The sequence below is a fragment of the Nannobrachium achirus genome, assembly GCF_963921795.1.
Source record: "Nannobrachium achirus genome assembly, chromosome: 13".
Taxonomy (NCBI): domain Eukaryota; kingdom Metazoa; phylum Chordata; class Actinopteri; order Myctophiformes; family Myctophidae; genus Nannobrachium; species Nannobrachium achirus.
The window spans coordinates 50752557-50769615 of record NC_137833.1 but is presented as its reverse complement, the minus strand read 5'-3'; the positions used below and the strand labels follow the sequence as shown (position 1 = coordinate 50769615).

Genomic DNA, 17059 nt, shown 5'->3' with positions numbered 1-17059 from the left:
GGGGTCCTTCACATGAAAAGGTTTGAGCACCACTGACATAGTAGTCTCTCAAGAACAGACTAACTGAGCTCCAGTTGAGTGAAAAGGACCTTTTCTTTGACGATGGCTGGCCAGATTGCTGACATAGAAACATTGGGTTTTCAAAAAATCTTAGAAGGATTCAAAAGACACTTATAGAATCGGGTCAAAATTCAAATTTTCACGATTCTTAAAAAATAGCAGATCTACAAGCTCGCAGCGCGGCACTCGGTGCCGCGCTGTGAGCTTGTATATCTGCTATTTTTCAATAGTTAAAGCATAAAATAATGAAACACAAATTGTGTACCCGTTCTGAATGGGTTAAAACATGTTATGAACTTTTATAGTTATAGTGCTCAGCATGAACGGCCCTTAAAGGACAACTTGTTTTTTTTTTTTTACAACAAGAGTTCATATTTTAGATTGTAATTAGAGAAAAAGAAAGATGAGTGTTAAAATGTTTTCATCTACTGCTTTCTATCGTTTTAGCGATTTTAATGACTTTGATTTCAGTGGTTGGGGGCATGCGTGCAAGTGGCTAAATATGTATTTTTAGGCACAATAAACCCATTCTCAAGATGCACCACAATCTTTCATGGGCAGATCATGGGACTTATGGGGGCTAGTAGTGCTACAGAAAAGAAATTGACGGCTTATTGTGTCTAAAAAAGACATATTTAGCCACTTGCACGCATTCCCCCACCCACTGAAATGAAGGTCATCAAAATTGCTGAATTACTGAACCCATTGCTAAATGTGTCAAACATCCAGGTTTTCTTCAGAATGTGTGACACCGTCTTACTAGTATTGGTGGTTTTCAAATGTTTAAAGGACCCCCATAACTCTGACTGTACAAATGTGTACACCCTCAGTTAGGCCTGTGATGGTCATTCAGGGCTAGCTATTTGAGTTTCTGATAATTCATTTTGTATGTCCGTGGCAAAGTTTTCATTTTGACAAAAATGTCCACCACAAGCCAGCATACAGTAGCAATGACCCCTGTTTTGTTAAAGGGGCACTCCACCACTTTTCAACCTATGTTCATATAATTGGTCCTCACTCAAAAATAGCTTTTTTCTTTTTTTTTTCTCAGAGGAGGGCTGTGGGCAGGTCAGAAACCCATCGTCTTGTGACATCATCGATTGCCAATCCAGCTTATAGAAACTGCAGGCTTTCTATTCCTGAAAAGTTGCAATTTTAAAGTGGAAGCCATTGTTCTCGCGATAATAAAAATATTGATTACAATTTCTTTTTGGAAAATGATGTCACAAGACGATGGATTCTGAACTTCCCACAGCTCTCCTAGGAGACTTGGACTGAGTAGAAAAAAATTGTGATATTTTATCATGAACATTAGTGAGGACCTATTATATGAAGACAGGTTGAAAAGTGGTGAACTACTCCTTTAAGTATTAAAAGTATATACTATTTAAAGATTCATGTTTTTTGGCTTTTATGCCTTTATTGTAGGACAGTAGACTGAGAGGAAATGGGGGGAGAGATGGGGAGTGACACGCGGCAAAGGTCGTCCGGATGGGGAATCGAACCGGCGACGCCGGCAGGCATCCATGCCTATGTGGCAATGCCTAAGTGGTATGCACCTGGAGCAGTAGGCCAGCGGGCTAGGCCCCCCCCCAAAAAAATATATGATGAATTGTTTTTCCTAAACACCTATGTTTTCAAAGATAGCAGGCCTGCAAAGAAAAATGTATTGCGGAACCAATAAATTAAATGTCTTTTTGCCTTTACAAAGATCCATCAAGAAAGAAATTAAGAATACATCTGAACTCTAAACCAGTATTAATATTTGAGTGAGTCAGAGACAGATTCACCAGTAGATGGTGCAATAGAGGCTCTGCTCAGACAGTGGATAAGAGATAGGTGAGATAAGGTGACTCGGAACAATGCAAGTGCTGATGCCTGTGGGCATTGCATGGAGCCGTTTTACAACATTGTGTAATGTGTAGGATAACCTGATCACTTGATAAGACAGCTCCGCATGCCAGGCAAGCACACAACGAGCCAGCCTTAAGGGTGTGCATACCAGACAAATAAGATCAAACACAATGCTTCTCTAGGTCAAGGGACAGTCACAGCTAACAGCCAGCGATAACCGTTCACCTAGAGGAATTTGACTGTCTTGGATGCCGTCATGCTATTCAAGTTATGTGCTTAATAAGACTTGCAAGGAACATGGCTGTCACAATTATTACATAATGGTCTAATCGTGATTATTTGACATTATCGCAATTATTTTGTCATAATCGTCATAATCGTGAATGTTGAAAAATGTCCGAAATAGTGGAAATAGCGATCTACAAGCTCACAACGCGTCGCATCGCGACACGTTGTGAGCTTGTAGATCTATCAAAGTTATTTTTTAAGTAGTAAGTTGTCAAATATGTCAGTAATTTCTTCGTGTATTTAGGTTTTGTGTCATATCTGCCATGTGCAACTTCAAAGCCTAAAAGCCAAACAGAAATGTAATTGTCAATGACAAAAACACAATTAAATCGTTAATCGCCAATTATTTGAGTGACAATTAATCGTCATGTAAAATGTCATATCGTGACAGCCCTACATGCCGTGTTATTTTTGTATTCCAAAAGGGATCGAGAAACGCTTCAAAAGAAATGTATAGTGTACACAATTACAGATATAAACATGGGCTAGTTTAACTAAGGCACTGGTACAAAAATGGAATCGGAATCCATTTTTTTATTCGGTTTAGGAAATCGGGGGTAATATAGATTAGAGAGATCCCAACAAAAAAAAAATGACAAGCAAAACTTACGTTCCTACAAATAGAAAATTTGGTTTTATTCACGGAACATACAGTGGGTAAAACATTCCTTGAAAAAAATGTGCCAGTTTTTTTTTAAGGCATTCAAAAACTTCAAGAAGTTAACACTGTAAAAAGTAATTGCACTGAAAAAGAGAGCAACTGTGACAAATATTAAAATGTCATTAATGATATACTAACAAGTTTGGAACTTTCTTGTATTGTATTTTTTTTTTCTCACATGAGAAAAATATCAATCTTATGCAAAAAATTCAATTTTTAACAATTGGAGAATTTCAGATTCTACGTGTGATTCTTCTCATTCGGTATGTCAGTGTTTCTCAAAGTGAATTCCGGGGACTCTGTGGGTTCCTTTAGGGGGTCTAAGTGGACAGATAAAAGTCTGTAACTCTGACAGTGTACAAATGGAACCAAATGGACCCGTTAGGGCCCATTTGGTTCCATTTGTACACTGTCAAGAGTTATGGGGAGACTTTGAAATTTGAAAGTTTGAGAAACACTGCAGTATGTTATGTTATGAGGGCCATCAGTTACTCGTTTCTGACATACAGTAAAGACCGTAACAACAAACAGCCAAGTTCTATGCTCTTTGTGTCTATGCCTCCCCCTGCCCCCAACCCACATCCTCTCACAGGATGTCCGCTTTTAACCCCTGAAAGTCAGAATTTGCACTTTGATATCTGACGGACACGCAAGTGGAAAAAAGTAAATGACACCCTTCATAAGGCATTTTGGCAAGAGTCCTGGCTTAATGTTGCAATTATACCATAAGACAACACGTACGGTAAATGCACCTGCTATTAAAAAAAAAAAGGTCTCGATGGCCTTTTTTATCTCGAGGGAGAGGGAGGGACAACAGAGCCAACCACACCCGTCTCCTTTTCAAACCGCGAGTAGAAAATACAAAAGCAAAAACATCTCTTTGCTTTTCCTCCCCCCTCTCCGTCAAGGCCGAGGAGACCACGTTGGGTTTTTTTTTTCTGTGTTTCAGTGCAGAGGTGTCTTGGTGAAAAAAGAGGGGTGGATGAATTACCCCGGCGCGCTTCAGATCATTTCGCTGAAGTCGCATGGAAGAAAGCGGCACTACTCAAAAAAAGAAACCAGAGGTGCAAATTGCACTGAGCACACACACAAATTACCAACATTCCAGAGAACGTCATCTCTGGCCCAAAGGTTTGCCGTCTAATGAGTGTCTTCTTCCCCAGAGCTTGACTACCGTGTAGTCGTCATCGCCAAAAATATTACGTGCAGCAGGACTGCAGTCACTTAAAGTGTTGTCTGGTGCTATGATCAATGGTGACAGCTCAGTTGGTACACTGGCTGTCTGGATGTTGTTGGCTGTCGAAAAAAAAAAAAAGAAAAAAAAAGAAGAAAAGCAGCAGCTTTATGGTTCAATAAGACTGCCGCTTTTCAACTAAATTAAAGAAAAACCTATTATAACCTATTATAAATATCAAGATCATCTCCACCAAAGCGCTACTAATCTCTTTTTGACACGTTAGAGCAAAAAAAAAAAGAAAAGTTTTTTAACGGCTAATTTAACAGACACGTGATTAAATCATGCCTGTGTTCACAATACAAACAAACCTCACCACTAACATTATTCTCTAATCAAAGTGCCAACGGGGATGAATAAATAGCACATGAATAAATAATAGGTTAATATTTCTAATCGCTGCTTTTGACACACGGGCCACAGGCTATTTGGTTGGCATGTTCTTGCTGGTTTTCATACTAGGGCCTGTTGGGATGTTATGGCAGGTAATATAAAGCTGTGCTTACTCGCTCGCTGGGCTGAAGTTGCTGACTTTGAGACCCATAGTCGGTGAAGTCGATTCAAGACATTACAGTAAACACACTTTGTGGAAAAAAAAGACCATTTGGAGCCAATATTAGTCCAAGAACAGGTTTTAAACTCATGAAAGAAAAAGGTGAAGATATGAGCCATGGTTTTGATCGACACTGCGCCGCCACTGCCTTACCAAACTGCTGCCATTGCCATTTCCGTGCTACGTTCTTTCTTGGTTTGACCGGTCGGTATCTTTTATAGTCCGTGGCTTCAGAGTTAGCTCAACCGCTTTTGTGGCTCCCGTCGCCAGTCCTCTGGACTCGGGCTCGGACTAGCTCCTTCGAAACCTTTTTCCGGTCGGACGCCAGACCCAGGAAGCACATGAGATCGATGAAGGCGGCGGTGAGATTCAGCTTGTGGCCAAACTCGCTGGTGGCATAGTCATAGGGGAATGTGTGGTGGTAGTTGTGGAAGCCTTCTCCTGCAAGTAAGAACAAACACAGATAGACGTTATTTTTCTGGCTTTCTGCAAAGTTTATATATTTTTTTCCTTTTACACACAGGAATCTGCAACTATTTGGGTCTAACTAACACCTAATTCAGTGTTTCTCAAACTTTCAAGGTCTCCCCATTACTCTGACAGTGTACAAATGTACACTGTCAGAGTTACAGACTTGTATGGGTCGATTTAGACCCCCATAAAGGAACCCACAGAGTCCCAGGAATCCACTTTGAGAACCTCTGACCTAATTGATACAAGAACTGATCTTTAAGAGATCTTTTTTTTTAATAGCGATTTGAAACTTGAACCGTAGTGTCACATACTGGGGTCAACATCTGGCAGAAATAGCAGATCTACAAACTCACAACAAAGATCAGCTATTTTAGGCAACGAGATTTGTGTAGAAGGAAATCCTAGCAGACGTGCTATGAGGCACTCCAGTCAACTAAGAATGTGGTGATTAAGTGGTTAAGGATAGCCGTTAACTTGACATGTTATGAAAATGCATATGGAAATGGGTATGGAAATTGTGATTTCCATTTGTCATATCGATCCTGACCGAGTCACTTTTTCCATGTAAACATTTCTTCATGGGAGGATGTGGCTGATAATTTGGTTCTTCGAGAGCTTGCAATTAACAGAAACTTAATTTATTCCTCGGAAAGCGAAAACCAATATTGAAATAGAAAATGATATCTCAAGAGCCCACCTCTGGAAAATAGGTAAGCAGAAGTTAAAGGAGTAGTTCACCCCCAAAATGACTTTTTTCTATTGTTTACACATACCATGGAGACTTGAGTTCAATAATAGTTTTTGTTTTTTGTTGCATTCCGAAGACAATAATTGGATTTTTAGTAAATGTACCCCCATTGATTCCGGATGGGGACCCGAATACATTTGGGTCCCCATCCGGAATCAATGGGGGTAAATCTATTGTAATCAAATTATTGTCTTAGGAATGTGACAAATACCCAAAAATATTATTGAACTCAAGTCTCCATGGTATGAGTAATCAATAGAAAAAAAGTCATTTGGGGGGCGAACTACTCCTTTAAGCGTGCATAACTTCAAAGCTGACTGTTCTGTGTCCCTACCAACACCAGGTCAGGACCTCCAGCACAAAGTAAACATTAGCCACTGGATTAGCAAGTTCCGCTCCACGATGAATGACAGGACACTGCTTCAGCTTTGTACGAGGGGGGGATATTCATCTAAACACCAATTTAATGTAATGTATATTGAAAATAAAATATTTAAATGCAACAACTTATTTTGGGCACGTCATTATAGGCCCAAAAAAATAAGTTCTACAAGTTTACAATGCATCGCGAGTCACGGCATGCAAGCTCACCACACATACAAGTATAAAATAGGGCTCACGTTTGAAATTTAAATAATTACTACTAGCAGGTCTTGCATAGATTTCTGCCAATCTGCCTGATAACAAGTGGTTCTCAAAGTGGATTCCAGGAACTCTGTGGGTTCGTTTAGGGGGGTGGGGGGGTCCGGAGTCTGTAACTCTGACAGTGTACAAATGGAACCAAATACGGGTTAATTTGGTTTCATGTGTAGACTGTCAAGAGTTAAGGGGAGACCTTGACATTTTAAAGTTTGAGAAACCGTGGCTTATACCAGTGGTTCTCAAAGTGGATTCCAGGGAATCTGTGGGTTCCTTTAGTGGGATCTAAATTGACCCATACAAGTCTGTAACAGACTTTTGTACACTGTCAGAGTTAAGGGGAAACCTTAAAATTTGCAAGTTTGAGAAACACTGCCTTATACGGTGTGCCCCCGAGAAGGGTCAAGTGTGCCCCTTGAAACGGCCTGAAAGCCAGTATTGTATTTATAATTTTAAAAATGATTTAAACTAGTGAAAACTACTGTTCTGCGACAGCCTTGTATGATGAAGCAGGGCTTTACTTTGCAAAGAAACGTACAAATTTGAAACTTGGAGATACAAGGTTTCTTCCCGACAGTGACGATATTTACACCCCCGTATTATGTTGGTGTGCCCATGGATTCTTGGGACATGAAAAGTGTGCCCATGCAGAAAAAAGGTTGAGAAACACTGCCTTATACCTAGGGCTGTCACGATATGACATTTTACATGACGATTAATTGTCACTCAAATAATTGGTGATTAACGATTTAATTGTGTTTTTGTCATTGACAATTACATTTCTGTTTGGCTTTTAGGCTTTGAAGTTTGCACATGGCAGATATGACACAAAACCTAAATACACGAAGAAATTACTGACATATCTGACAACTTACTACTTAAAAAATAACATTGATAGTGGAAATAGCCGATCTACATGCTCACAACGCGTCGCGATGCCACGCGTTGTGAGCATGTAGATCTGCTATTTCCACTATTTTTGACATTTTTCAACATTCACGATTATGACGATTATGACAAAACAATTGCGATAATGTCAAATAATCGCGATTAGACGATGATGTAATAATTGTGACAGCCCTACTTATACCAACGCTGTGTAGCTTACCGACGGCGCTGAACGCAACGAACGCGTTCTCCCTGGGGTTGATGGTCTGGTCGTACGGCCGGTTCCCCCACATGTGAGCGGCGCTGTTCACCAACCAGGTGGCGTTGAGCACCAGCGTGTATCTCAGGAGACAGGGCACAAAGTAGGCCACGGCCATGGACTCGCCCCAAAAGTACCAGGGCACCACGGTGGGCACCAGGAAACACAGGATGAGCACTGACATCTTGTAGTGGCTGTGGAAAAGAAAGAGAGAGGGGAAAAAAAAAAAAAAAGGCTTTTAGTTATCAGATTTAGCTCGGAGTAAGAATTTCTGCAATGCATGTCTGCGTATCTCTGGCCCGATCAGAACGTTTGTGACGTCGTTTTGTTTTGTCATGCGTATCTAAGAAGATTTCTTTTCCTGCGAACCAAGATGGAGCCGACCTTTGGTCTAGTCTCATCATCAGTGGTGGAAAAAGTACTTGCGTTTCTTACTCGATAAAAGTATCAATACTGCAATATAGAAACACTTTTACAAGTAAAAGTCCGGAAATCCATTTTTTTGTTAAAGTACAAAAGTATTCGTATAAAAATGTGCTTGAAGTACAAAAAGTACTCATTATGCAGAATATCCTATTTCGTACACCACTGCTGCCCACCAAGATGGATCTGACCTTTGGTCTAGTCTCCTCATGCTGGATTACCATACCTTCCCTCATGTTGATTATGTATTTAGTACTTCCTTTTACCTTGCGTGTATTTTCACCTGATGTGGCTTTATTATGTTAACTATGAGGATTTCATCTTCCTCGTTTCACCAACTGTTCAGTCTGCACCTGCTGCTAATTTCTTTTAATCGCGCTTCGTAGCAGCACATTTATGGAAAACACCTGCAGATGATGATTATGTTCATGTACAGCACTACATATACCATCCAAGTGCATGCATGTGTTGTGTACAAGAAGAATTTCACTTGTAAACCCTTGATGAGATAATAATGCTTATTCTGATCATGCATCAAAAGTCAAGTGCACAAATCCGGCACAACTACAGAGTAAACATAAAGATTCTACCAAGCTGTCTGGCGAAATGACATAAAAATCTAAAATCCCAAAAGAAGACAGAGAGAGAAAAATGGGACTAAGGTCTTATGTAGGGCCGTCACGACTATGACATTTTACATGACGATTAATTGTCACTCAAATAATTGTGTTTTTGTCGTTGACAATTACATTTCTGTTTGGCTTTTAGGCTTTGAAGTTGCACATGGTAGATATGACACATAACCTAAATATACAAAGAAATGACTGACATATTTGACTTTGAACTTTATACTTAAAAAAAGATAGTGATCGTGGAAATAGACGATCTACAAGCTCACAACGCGTCACGATGCGACGCATTGTGAGCTTGTAGATCTGCTATTTCCACTATTTTTGACTTTTTAAAAAAAATATATGAGCATTTTTCAACATGGAAACGATTTTGATTATGAAAAATAATTGCTATTATGTCAAATAATTGCGATCAGACAATTATGTAATAATTGTGACAGCCCTAGTCGTCTTATATGTCAAACAAAATGTTTACCAAGCATAGAAAAGGTTAAATAAATAATCATTACACGTGCTAAACTAGACTGCTCTGATAAAACTGCTGTGGGGTGTCGACAGCCAGCCCCGTTCACTGGGGAGAATAGCAACTGCAGACTGCATTGGACGGCTTCCAAAGGAAAAAGACCTGTTGACAAAACGGCCAATGACTGTTCACTGTCTGAGCATGGTGTGATGTGCTGCCTGGCACAGCAGGCAAGGCCTTATCAGTGGATCTGTGACCTAGACAACAACTTCCTGACAGCCCGGGCCCAGTACAGATAGAACTGTCAATAATGTGCGTGTTGCACTACGCACATTTTGCAAAATAGTTGAACCTGTTCAACCCAATGCAATTTCTCTTTTTATAGTTGAACCTTGTCAACCCAATGCAATTTCTCTTTTTATAGTTTAACCTGTTCAACCTATGCAATTTCTCTTTTTATAGTTGAACCTAGGGCTGTCACAATTAGTACATAATCGTCTAATCGCAATTACATGAGGTAATCGCAATTATTTTGCATAGTCGCCATGATCGTTTCCATGTTGAGAAATGTTAATATAGTTTCAAACACTTTCAAAAAGTAGTGGAAATAGCAGATCTACAAGCTCACAACAACGCGTCGCATCGCGATGCGTTGTGACGCGTTTTGTCAACGACAAATACACAATTAATTATTTGAGTGACAACTAATCGTCATGTAAAATGTCATAATCGTGACAGCCCTAGTTGAACCTGTTCAACCTATGCACTTTTCTTTTAAATATCACTCTGCTAAAATCCCAACTATTTCTATTGTCTAGACCAGCTGGTTCTCAAACTTTGAAATTTGAAGGTCTCCCCTCAACTTTGACAGTGTACAAAGGGAACCTTTTGTTTCCCGTTGTACACTGTCAAAGTTACAAGTTACAGACTTGTAAGGTTCAATTTAGACAACATAAGGAACCTAGTCACTGAAACCCACTTTGAGAACCACTGGTCTAGACTGCTTTTATTTAATTGTGTTCATGTGCAATGTGACGCATTGTAAACAAATAAATTAGGTTTACTAAATGTGTTAATTTGTATGAGATGGCATTCACAAAGTTATCGTGAGACGTGTCCCCGTGCCATGTAATGAAAGACCAGAGCCGTTAAAAAGAATAACCAGGGAGCCGTTATTGGTTCAGGTTTAACGTAACGACTCTCTGGCCTCCTGGGAAAAACCTTTCATGGAGACTTTCCACACAGCCAAAGTGCAGGAAGTATAGTGGACATTTTGAAATGCATAGCACGTGAAACCGTGGCTTTAACTTCATCATTGGTTCCCAAAAGTGGGGTCCGGGGACCCCCAGGGGTGCTTGAGGGAGTTCCAAGGGGGTCCCCAGCTAAATGATATTTAAGAAAATAAATAGACTCTTTGGGTAAGGGTATGCACCTCACAGAGTGTACAAATGGGACCAGGCCATTTGTACATGTCTCAGAGTTAAATTAACATTGATGTTACAATATAAATTGGGGTCTCAGAGATAGAAATATAATTGAATGGGGGTCCGTAGCCTAATCCATGTCAAACTGGGGGTCGTTGAAATGGGGGTCCCTGGTATATCTTTTCAAATGGGGGTCCATGGGCTGATAAGTGTCACTTTGAGGGTCCCGGACAGTTTGAGAACCACTTAACTACATGAACACCAATGTTCCTTTACTGGGCATGTCATAATGGACAAACATTTGTTAAGAAGAGCAGATCTATAGGCGGTGCTAGGCCCACTCATCATTCAGTGACACAGGTAAAGCTTGTAGATTGGGCATCTTTAGTGACCGTGAAGATATTTGGAGTGTGCGCGCGCGCGCGTGTGTGTAAGCCCAAGTATAGACCCCGGTCAACAAAGTATATCGGGTTTAAATGGTTAAAACAAACAAGCTCCTTTTCCTCACCTCCTCTGAAACATAACCACTTTGTCTGCCTTGAGGTCCACCATCTCCAGCTTCTTGCCCTTCTCGATGACGTCGGGATGCTTTCGGACGAGCAGCCAGCCCACGTGAGCGAAGAAGAAGCCCCGCACGGCATTATGGGGGTCGGCGTCCGTCTCGGAGAACTTATGGTGCACGCGGTGGTCCCTGGCCCACTCGTAGATGTCGTTCTGCGCACGCACAGAAAGAGAAAGAGGATTATGTAACACATTATGGCCATCGTAATGTACATCCTGATGTACAAAAGGCAGATTCTGATCACTAAGCAGGCAAAAGGATTAAATGTACATCACCCGGATTAAATGGATATCTTTGAAATCATAATCATAAGTGATTGGATATATGGGGGCGGGCCTGTGATTGCGACCGTAGGTCGCATTTACTACCAAAACCTCCACCGGCTGTCTGTGAGTGAGTCAGTGAGTCCGTCACACTTTTGCCCTGCTCATATCTCCACAACCGTTGCCCCCATCCATGCCAAATTTTGCACACACACTCCTTGACTGCCAAACTACAACCTCCAAGGACCCCCAGAGCCCCAGGGACCCCCAGGTCCCTGGGGGACCCCCAGATGTAAAAAATGACCAAATGTGCTCACACGTCACACTTTTTCCCTGCTTATATCTCCGCACCCGTTGACCCGATCCATGCCAGATTTTACACACACACTCCTTGCCTGCCAAACTACAACCTCCAAGGACCCCCGGAGCTGACCAAATGTGCAAAAATGACCAAATGACCACCCCAACGGGGCTGCTCACAGGGAATTCCCGGGGACCACCGACTCCTGGTGCTCCAGAACGGATGCAAAAGTGGTGGCGCCCCCAGTGGAGGACCCCCTGCCACTGCAGCGCACATAAAATGCCCTAACTCGGCCTAGGAGCGTCCGGGAGAGCCGGGGCCGGTACCTATTCGTCCGCCAAGGCAACGCGGAGACCCCACCCCTCATTTCTCACATGGCCCTATTCTAGCGCCACCTTCAGGCCGATTTTTAAAACACATTTTTGGACACTGCTCCTACAGTTTTTGCCCTGAAATCACGAATATCACTACACAGCATGTCTACACTCATGTCATCAACATGGATCAGGAAGATTTTGGAAAAACAAATTTTTGCCCTATTTGTGGAGATAAGCCACCTACGGTCGCTTATCTCCCGATTAGGGAGTCTTACTGGTGACTAATACTAAGACTTAAGATACTGACAATTTTCGTCAAATAAACTAGAATAAAATGATAGGGAGGGACTAGTGGTGAAGAGTAGAACTCCAGTAGAACTAAAAGACAAGTCATTTTATGTTTGGTTGCGCTCGGGCTCTGAAAATAGCCGATCTACAAGTTCACAGCGCATCGCAGCTGTGAGGTTGTAGATCAGCCATTTTCAGCAAGCAACCAAGAGTAAAACCAGGCATTGCAACGCCATCAAGGCCCGCCAAAATAGATTTGTCGACATAATCAACTGAACTGTAGATAAAAGTCATGATATTTCGACTAAAAGTATGACTAAACATTTACACTAAAACTAAATAAAATGTTATTCAAATACTACAACTAAAACTAAATAAAACTTTGCAGTCAAAATCAACCCTGCTCTAATACCTGGAAGGCCATGGAGTTGGCGAGGGCCAGGAAAACCTTCAGAGGTAAGGTAGCCTTGTAGGACCTGTGGCTCCAGAGCCTGTGCGCACCGGCCGTGATGCCAAGAGCACTGATGACGAAGCACACAGCAGCTGGAAAAAGGAGAAAAGGAAAAAGGCTTGGTCAGACACCGTTATGAGCAGGGAAATCCCTGTAACAAGACGCTGCACATATCACACTCCATTGACAGTCACAGGAAAAGGAAAAATGTAAACCCTATATGCGTTGTGAGCTTCTAAATATGCCGTTTATGAAAAAAGGGGCGGGTATTTTCACTACTGAAAACATGCACCCTTGTCATAAATGGCATATTTGGGAGCTCACAATGCTTGTAAATATGCAAATTTTAACCCATTTAGGCCTGAGATTATTGAATGCTTTAACTATAGAAAAATAGCAGATATACAAGCTCACAGCGCTGTGAGCTTGTAGATCTGCTATTTTTGAAAAAGTCATAAAAATGTGCGCCAATCTTTGACTTGTATGTATTTTTAAAGCGAACATTTGTAACTCAAATTTTGCTTCTGGGGAGTCCCTGGAACTAAATATTTTGTGATGGGGTCCGTGGCCAAATAAATAACATTTTGGGGGTCCTTCACATGAAAACTATGAGAACCACTGGCATAGTAGTCCCTCAAGAACAGACTTACTGAGCTCCAGTTAAATGAAAAGGACCTTTTCTTTTACATAGAAACATGTTTTTTTTTTTTTTTTTTTTTTACTTCGATGGATTCAAAAGAATCGGGTCAAAATTGAAATGTTCACGATTTTTCAAAAATAGCAGATCTACAAGCTCGCAGCGCGGCACTCGGTGCCGCGCTGTGAGCTTGTATATCTGCTATTTTTCAATAGTTAAAGCATAAAATAATGATACATAATAAAGTGTACCCAAAGTGTCCTCGAGCAAGGCACTAAACCCCTAAAAAGCTCCCGATGAGCAGGTGGGGGGGGGCTTGCGTGGTTTCCTCTGCAGTCGGTGTGTGAATGTGCGTGTGAGAGAAGTCAATGCAACATTGTAAAGCGCCTTTGAGAAATAAAGGCAACATTCATAATGACGTTCCCATGTTACCGAAAGTGGCTTATCTAACACTCAAGGACAGGACACACGGCTGTACGCAAAGTCGTATCCACTGGACAAACTGTCCCGTTTCCCCTCAGTGTTGTTGGGGAGTTATTTACGAACAGAGATATGTCACATGTGGGAGGTACGCACGTCTACTCGGCTCTCACAACTTGTTCTAAAAGTGCTGAATGTGTGTCTATGTGCGGGGCCGAAGGCAGTGCCAAGGATGTGAGAAGCGAGAGAGGGCAAAGGACTTTCTGTTTGCAGTGCCATGCAGCTCACAATGGGATGTCTATTGGAACGGTGATTGTGCTTTGTCTGCCCCAGTGAAATAATATGCAGTTCAGCATTGCAACGAGGGGGGAAATTATGCAAGTGCGCCACAATGGAAACAAAGTTCAGACTGTCTCAGTAATTCGAGTCATGCTCCCAGCAGTCCAGCTATGTTCACTGGGCTGAAATTCGAATTATTCCGCAAGTTTTGGGCATCTGCTGGAGTTTTTTTGCGCTCATATGGCAAGAGCCCAGCTAACTTAGGATATCACATGAAATTACAGATCAAATAGTTCACCGTGTCATCTGACTTAGTTCCTCTTGTGTGGTGGACCGAGATGAACTGCATGTAATGTATAGCCCGTTTGCACTGAACAAGCGAACAACCCCAGTAGTGGCCCATGGATATTCAAACACTGTTCCAAACGCCTGCAAGCCTGCACCTACTTTGCAATCATCACACTAGATCAGCACATTCTGTTCTGTCCTTTTTTTCCCAGGCTGCCCGGGCGATGCAAGAGAGTTGTCCGTTGTGAAAGGACTCGACTAATGAAAGTAGCAGATCTACAATCTCACACGTCACTTTGTGCCGCCTTGTGAGCTTGTAGATTGGCTTTTTTTTTTAGCTACTTCTCAAACATTTGTTTTCTATTTTATGGAATCTTAGATTTCTCTTTTTTTCATTCATGAAATTACTATTTTGAAATAATAATAGGCTAATTCAAATCTAAATGTGGGGAAACAAAAAACAAGGGACCCAGTGTTTGGGAACCAGTAGCCTAGATACCAAACCACAGCACACCTTCCAACACTTCAAGGCTGCTCAACAGCGCCACCGGAAGGCTGGCGACCCAGCGGTATTGCAGCTGTTGAAGCCGTACGTAGTACGTACAGATATTATGGACAGACGTACACACAGGGGTCAGTTGTTGGAGCGGCTAGCTAGCACCGCTCGAAACCGCCCCAAATAGAACGCAGCATAGGTTTTTAGGCTGCTACTTTTTAGGATAATACTTTTGGACTTACTCCAGGCTAAGGTCAGAGGCATGCACGAAGGGACGCACACCACTCCGTAGAGCGCCAGGGAGTGCAGGACGGACATCAGGATGATGTTCCTCCACACCAGCCTCCTGGCCGGCTTGGGCCCTTGCTTCTCCTTGTAGGTGTCGTCGAAAACGTCGTCCGTCATCAATGTTGAATTTGTCACCATGGTGGCGGTGGCGTCGACGACTGCTGCTCCTCCGTTCTGTTGCTGCTTCTGCTGCTGCTGCTTGTTGTTGGCGTTGTGGTCCCTGGCCTCGGTTTCCGTCATTTTCTGTTTTTTTTTTTTTTTTTTTTACCGTCCAAAAAAAGGAGAAGAGAAGAAGATTCTGGACTGTTGGTGGCGCAGCAGCAAACAAGGTGGAAAGGAAGAGATGGTTTAATTAGACAAATATCAAACTAAAAATACAATTTAAGCCTGCAGAGATATAATGTAAGCCCTGTGCGATCATGCACGGCATAAGATTTAAAACGCCCAAGTTCAACAATGAGTGCAACGCAACGGTTTTTTTCCTCCCATCATGTGTTGCCCTCAGGCTGCCTTGTAAAACCTAACGTTACGCTTTAACTCGAATAACCAGAGCCAGCTACCTAAAATAGCCGATCTCCAAGCCCAGCGCGCGTCGAGGAAGCGACGCGGGTTGAGCTTGGAGATCGGGGGCGACAGGCAAGCATTACACAACTTGGGGGGAAAAAAAGAAAAAGAGCGAGAGGAAGGGAGGGTTAACCGGCTGCTGCCATACACATACATAACATACAGCGAGTCTGTTACATATCGTCCCTGTCGGGCATCAACCTCTTATCTCCAAGTTTAAAATGTGTTTTCGTAAATTAAAGCCATTAATTCATCATACAAGAGCTAGTGATCGCACAAAAGTAGTGAAAATAGCCAATCTGCAAGCACACAACGCCTCGCGATTTGTGTGCTTGCAGATTGGCTATTTTATGTTCAGTTTCAAATCGTTTATTAAAAAAAATATATATAGGTCTATACGGTATGTATTATATATTAGTAGAGAAACGGGTTTTGGACATACAAGGTTTCCACCCAACAACGACCCTATATGCATGCGGTCGCTGCTAGCAAATAGACAAACATCTGTACAAAATGTACACTTTTTAAACATCACTCACCGTATTTTTACGCGTCGATCCGGCTTTCAGACGATTACGCACGGAGTTCTTAGAGAGTCCCCGGTCCGAAGCGGCCACCGACCGTGTGAGAGTAATAGGAGAAACGGAGAGGTTTTTAATTCAACGCTCGTGATGTTCAGTTCGAGCACCGATCGGCTGGCTGGCTGTCTGCTGGTAGTGGCTTCTCTTCTGGTTTTAGGCTCAGCCTCCTCTACCCGAAAGCTCCGTTCTACTCTGACTCTCTATCCTCTTCCGACGTCGTTTTAAAGCAATTGGTCGAGGGCAAATTGATGCCACGCGCCCGGGGGTTCCCATTGGCTGGCCGCTTATCTGATGTTGCACGTTTCACCATCCTGCTGGATGATGATGAGGTGAAAGTTAACCCCAGTCAGTCCCCATCCCATACCCGCTGTGTTTGTTTGATCAACACCACCATGATGGCAAGGTGGTGGTGGAGGGGTGGGGGACTCACATGGTTTACTTGAGTAAAAGTACCTACTGCAATTTGGGAATAACCCTGTTACAAGTTAAAGTCCAGGATTCCAGAATTGACTTGAGTACAAAAGTATTGGTATCAAAATGTACTTAAAGGGTACCAAAAGTAGAAAGTAGACCTACTCATTGTGCAGAATGTCCCATTTCACACATTTTCAAATGTATAAACTGTATGAAAATATTTAAAAAAATAAATGAATAGGGCTGAAGTGGTGTGTTTTGTAATAACAATAAAAATCTCCAATGTAAATAGTGACTAGTTTTCAAATAG

The 17059-nt window shown here is 42.1% G+C and overlaps 1 protein-coding gene across 1 annotated transcript; it reads right to left on the bottom strand.

Annotated features, from left to right (window-relative positions):
- Positions 1–2813: 2813 nt before the first annotated feature.
- On the bottom strand, positions 2814–16542 carry scdb (stearoyl-CoA desaturase b). The gene is made up of 6 exons (XM_080740492.1): positions 16294–16542; positions 15145–15493; positions 12744–12874; positions 11109–11314; positions 7620–7852; positions 2814–5091 (listed from the first exon to the last, which is right to left on the bottom strand). Exons 2-6 carry the CDS (start codon positions 15428–15430, stop codon positions 4892–4894), a joined length of 1056 nt encoding a protein of 351 aa, XP_080596618.1. The 5' UTR covers positions 15431–15493; positions 16294–16542; the 3' UTR covers positions 2814–4891.
- Positions 16543–17059: the final 517 nt, after the last annotated feature.